At 36.3% G+C, this 6,000-nt stretch overlaps 1 protein-coding gene across 1 annotated transcript in view; it reads right to left on the bottom strand.

The window, feature by feature from the left end:
- LOC106882902 (poly(ADP-ribose) glycohydrolase) overlaps window positions 1-6,000 on the bottom strand; it is a 48,621-nt gene that overhangs the window by 5,524 nt on the left and 37,097 nt on the right. The window contains exons 17-19 of the mRNA XM_089353116.1: window positions 5,875-5,983; window positions 2,841-2,949; window positions 30-158 (exon numbers count right to left, since the gene is read on the bottom strand). Coding sequence (XP_089209242.1) covers window positions 30-158; window positions 2,841-2,949; window positions 5,875-5,983 — 347 coding nt within the window. The remainder of the gene's footprint in view (window positions 1-29; window positions 159-2,840; window positions 2,950-5,874; window positions 5,984-6,000) is intronic.

Raw genomic sequence — 6,000 nt, 5'->3', positions numbered from 1 at the left:
ATATTAAGAATAACACTTTGAATACTTACAAGTAATGATGAAATGAGAAGTTAAAAACCTATGCATCTCACACAATTCTTTTGCCAAACGCTTGTCATTAAATGTGAAATAGCAAAGATCCCGGTGTGCTTCGGCACATGCCATCATTTGTATTAATGCTGAAATAGAATTAGAGATAAGAACATTAATGTTAAAGCAAAGTTTTCAACAAATCTCTTAGGATGTTTTGAACATGAAATATTCTTCAGTTATTTTATCATCTATTCTTCCATATTTGCATGGGTTGGATGGAATTTGTTGAAGCAGATTTTCTAATGCTGGAGGACCTTCCTCTCACCAACCCTCACCTGTTTCCAAGTAAGTTAATATTTCCCCATGACCAGACATGTTTTTATGGAAGATTGGAAATGAAGGACACTGCTGGCATGATAATGACACTTGCTTACAACTTCCAAGCGATGTCAAAGCAAAGCAATGGTAACACACACACACACACACACACACACACACATACATACACATTATGACGAGTTTCTTTCAGTTTCAATCTACCAAATCCACTCCAAAAGTTTTGGTTGGATTTTGAACTGGAGCTATAGTAGAAGCCACTTGCCCAAGGTGCACCACAGTGGGACTGAACCTGAAACCACATTGTTGCAGCACCATAGTCAACTGCTACAAAGGTAAAGGTGACACTTTAGACACAAACAATTACAGAGGTATCAAGCTTTTAGATCATGTAATGAAAGTCACGGAGAGGGTCATAGCCCAACTAATTAGGGAGAAAGTCAGTTTAGATGAGATGCAGGTTGCGTTCATGCCAGGGAAAAGCACCACTGATGCTATATTTCTGGTAAGACAGCTGCAGGAGAAATACCTAGCCAAGGATAAACCTCTGTATATGGCTTTCGTTGACATGGAGAAAGCCTTTGACAGGGACCCCAATCCCTTCTCTGGTGGTCAATGAGGAAACTAGGGATAGATGAGTGGTTAGTGAGAGCTGTATAAGCCATGTACAGGGATGCTGTCAGTAAGGTGAGGGTAGGCAACGAGTACAGTGAAGAATTCCGGGTAAAGGTAGGGGTCCACCAAGGTTCAGTCCTCAGCCCCTCTTATTCATCATAGTCCTCCAGGCAATAACAGAGGAATACAAGACATGATGCTCCTGGGAGCTCCTCTATGCTGATGACCTTGCACTAATTGCTGAGTCACTATCAGAACTAGAGGAGAAGTTTCAGGTGTGGAAGCAGGGACTAGAATCGAAGGGCCTTAGAGTCAACCTAGCTAAAACCAAAGTCCTAATAAGTAGGAAGGCAGACAAAACACAAACCCCTTCAGGTAGATGGTCCTGCTCGATCTGTAGAAAAGGAGTGGGTAGTAACTCTATAAGATGCACCCAGTGCAAGCTATGGACACATAAGAGGTGCAGCAGTATCGAAGGAAGGCTAACTAGGAAGATAGTTTTTGTATGTGGCAGAGGCTCAGGAGCAATAAACACTGAAAATGTGCCGAGAACAACTTCTGCCACATTCCAGGGAGAAAAACTAGAAGTAGTTGATAGCTTCCGTATCGGGGGAGGGTGCGCTGAAAGTGTAGCTGCTAGAATAAGAATAGCCTGGGCAAAGTTCAGAGAGCTCTTACCTCTGCTGGTAAAAAAGGTCATATTACTTTGAAGAAATTATCAATGAATATTAAAAAGTTTTTAAACTATAAAGTTTATTTGTATATTAAACATAAATTATAATGCTTAATATTACAAGATTCGCTTCTGTTTTAAACATCAACTTCCATTTGAATTCCATATGTAAATAAATAGTAATAAAGCAAAAAAAAACAAAGCAACAAAACAAGTGAGTAAATTATTTTTGAAAGTATTACGTAGTGCAAAAACAATAATCCCTATCTAATAGAATTAAGTTTTCAAATTGTGTTAGACTGTGGTCATGCTGGGGTACCACCTTGAAATTATTTAGTCAATAATATCCCAAAAACAATCCTTTGCACATAGTCAGATGTATGTTGCATTATCAAGAACATCAAGAAAACAAAATATAAAAATATTAACCAAGATAAATGAAAAGGGTCCATTTGCTGACTCGTGCCTGCAAAAAAAATTCTACAGTGGTGAGACATTCATTACTCTCTTTTAATTGAAATGTATTTAAGTTTCTTTTTAATTGCTAAGAAAGGGACACTAGAAACAGTTAAGACATTTATACGTGAATATAATGAAACAACAATATAGCAAAACTCAATTCTTCATATTGGTAAATGTAATTCATTAATTCCCACCAGCACATCTGTTTTCAAATTCACTCAAGCAAAGATTCATGAACATTTTCCCTTGACAGTCACATCGCTTTTCCAAAAAGCACCCACTACACTCTTGGAGTGGTTGGCATTAGGAAGGGCATCCAGCTGTAGAAACTCTGCCAAATCAGATTGGAGCCTGGTGTAGCCATCTGGTTTCACCAGTCCTCAGTCAAATCGTCCAACCCATGCTAGCATGGAAAGCGGACGTTAAACGACGATGATGATGATGATGATGATGATTATCATCTTTTTTAAATGTATCATGGATTATTTTACTGATTATAGAATAAACTATAACATGGTTTTTGTTCAATTCATGAGCATATTGTCAATTTACTCTATAATTTATATATCATATCTACATGTATACATAATATCAATATGCGTAAACCGCCCAGAGGGCCGTTTTCTTGCTGGTATTATTAACCGGTAGATTAATCATGACAGCATAAAAATATATATCAAAATAAAACCCAGCTAAAAGAGTGTAATTAAGACACAACTAAAAGAACTAATGATCTGAATACCTTTTAGTTGATGATCTCCTCCGAATGCACCACAGCCCCAATTCCCAGAGCATACTGCTGGAAGATAACCAGCATCTTGCTGTAAGTGGTCATGAAATCCACAGTAGGCCTAAAATAAGAAAAACAGATTGCATTTCAATCTTTATACCATAAAATTGTCTGTAATCATAGAAATATACATACATTAACACACTTTATTTTTGATGAATTTTGCAATGCACTGACACTAAATTTGAGCAGCTTGCTTTATCATTCTATTTCATGTCAAGATTAGCAGCTTTAGACAATTATGTAATTCACATAACCATATATGTATAAAACAAAAAGGTGATCACTTTATAGTTAATTCAAGTGAAAGACATTATTGAGTTAACCCTTTAGCATTTAAATGGACCATGTCCAGGCTAACTGTTCTACCTGTTTTATGTTCAAAGTGACCAGATCTGCCTTCTCATACCTACCCTACAATGTCATTCTAAAAATATATATTCACATATTGAAATCTTGAAGCTAGAAAATAATGTCTGTTTAGTTCAAAACAATGTGAATAAATAAGCAATACATTTGACAAAGAAATCTGAATGCTAAAGGGTTAAAAGAGCCGGTTTTTTGTTTTTGTTTTTTGTTTTTTTTGGTTTACATTTCTTCCATGAATCTTTGTATATATGTTATAAATGAGATGAGACAACATGAGCTAATGTGGACCTAAAAACAGGAAATATAACAAATTATGACTGATAATTTTTCCGAATTTTTGCACAATGCCAGCAATTTGAGGAGAGAGAAGTTGATTACATCGATCCCAGTGCTTAACTGGTACTTGTGTTATCAACCCCAAGAGGATGAAAAGTAAAGTCAACCTCAGTGATATCTGAACTCAGAAGAAATGCCCCTAAGCATTTCGTCTAGTGTGCTAATGATTCTGCTTGGTCGCCACCTTCAACTATGATTGTAATAATAAAACACAAAAACACCCACAATAAAACTGATGCTTTCAAACAACTGTTTGTATATCTTTATTTCTTACTGTTTCAAAGAGTTAAAAGTGTCATTAAAGCAAGGCACTGTGGACTTATACTAATGTAGAAAGGAGATTATTTTCAAACATTGCACTCATCCATGGTTGAAAAGTATTTAAGAAAAGGTACCTTATTTATAGTCACCCAGATGGAAAACCAGCAAGATAGCCTTTCTGTTAATAAATGGTTGACGCAAGGGTATAGCTTTAAAATAATTACATAAATAGTTTATGCAAGAAGTAGAAAAACTATCTAAACCACACAGGCAGGTAAATACACACAAACACACACACATTAGTGAGTTATCTCAAAGCATCTCAAACACCATCTATTTCTCTCTCTCTCTGTTTATCTTTCTAACTCTCCTTCCTCTCCTTTCTTTTCTTACTGGGGTAGCCAAGTATCTCCTCCATATCTCTATCCCTCTGTTATACTTTAACCTCTCAACTAGCACAAGATCACCTCCCACAGTACCACTCCCCCTCCCAGCCAAGGGATTAGGTCGTCAAGTAAGAAATTTGTAAAGAAAAAAAGTTTGCTAATGCTTTATAAATACAAGGAATAGTTCTATTTATCAAAGTATGCACCCATACAGCTCGGAACTGTAAAAGCCTGGCAATCTAGAGTCAATAAAATCTTGGAAGGCCTGTTTTACAACATCATCAGAATTAAATTTCTTTCTTATCAAAAAGTTATCCAAATTCTGGAAGAAGTGGTAGTCAGTGGGGGCAAGATCAGGTGAGTATGGTGGATGATGGAGAGCTTCCAACTCCAACTCTTGTAGTTTCGCTAATGTCATTTTTGCAATGTTTGGTCTGGTGTTGTCTTGCAATAAAATAGGAGTCTGTTGACTAATCTAGGCTCTTTTTCATCATCATTTGGTCCAGTTGGTTGCAGTATACTTCAGCCGTGATTGATGAGCCAGGTTTAATGAAATCATAATGGATCACACCTGCACCAGACCACCAAACACACACCATCAGCTTCTTTTGATGAATTTTGCTTTTTGGACTGTTTTAGTGGCTCGTCTTTGTCCAACCATTGTGCTGAACGTTTACGGTTGTTGTATTGGATCCATTTCTCATCACATTACAATTCGATTAAAAAATGATTCATTTTTGTGACAAGAAAGTAGCATAATGCAGGCTTCCAAACGTTGCTGTTTCTGATTTTCATTGAGTTCATGTGGAACCCACTTATCCAACTTTTTCACTTTACCGATTTGAACTAGGTGAGTCAATATTGTTTGCTTGCTAACACCAAACAACAATAATAATTCACAGGCACTTTGAGATGGATCTGACTCGATGGTGGCTTTCAGTACGTCATTATCTGCCTTTGTTTCTGGTCGACCACGTTGCTCATTTGTGAGGTCAAAGTTACCAGAATGAAATTTTTCAAATCAATTTGATACTGCCTGCTGTGTAATAACATTGGAATGAAATACTCCATTAATATTCTGAGCTGTCTGTGAAGCTGTATTTTCAAGAAAGAACTCATATTTTAAAACTGTATGAATTTCTGACTTATCCATTACTAAATAAAAATAGCAAAAAATGATTTATAAATACTTTATAAAGTGCAAAATGAGTTAGAATAAAGAAATATATGTGTCGGCTTTCTGACAAAAAATAAAGATTGTCAAAATATAATAATGGCACAAAATGAGCAGCTGCCAAAGTTCACTCTATACCTTACTACAAATTTCATACTTGATGACCTATTTGCTGACCCTGCTGGCACTGGTGCCATGTAAAAAGCACCTGGGCTGGTGCCACATAAAAAGTACCCAATGCACTTACTTTGTAAAGTGGTTGGCGTCAGGGAGGGCATCCAGCCACAAAAACAATGCCAAAGCAGACAATGGAACCTTGTGCAGTTCTCTGGTTTACCAGCTCCTCTCCAACTGACCAATCCATGCCAGCATGGAAGGAGATTAAATGAAGATGATATATATATATATATATATATATATATATATAAAGAACTGTTTATTTTTATTTGATAAAGCTTACTTTATTTAATTCCCGGATAATGTTTTGTTGCTGGAACTGATTTTTGTAATTTGACACTATCATAGCATCAATACAAGATAACTGGGATACACGGCGTCCCCAAGAATTTCTGCAATAAAAATTATA

This window comes from Octopus bimaculoides, chromosome 5, assembly GCF_046866305.1.
Source record: "Octopus bimaculoides isolate indiv1 chromosome 5, ASM4686630v1, whole genome shotgun sequence".
Lineage (NCBI taxonomy): Eukaryota > Metazoa > Mollusca > Cephalopoda > Octopoda > Octopodidae > Octopus > Octopus bimaculoides.
Note: the sequence above shows the minus strand (reverse complement) of the source record. Positions and strands in the feature narration are given on the sequence as shown.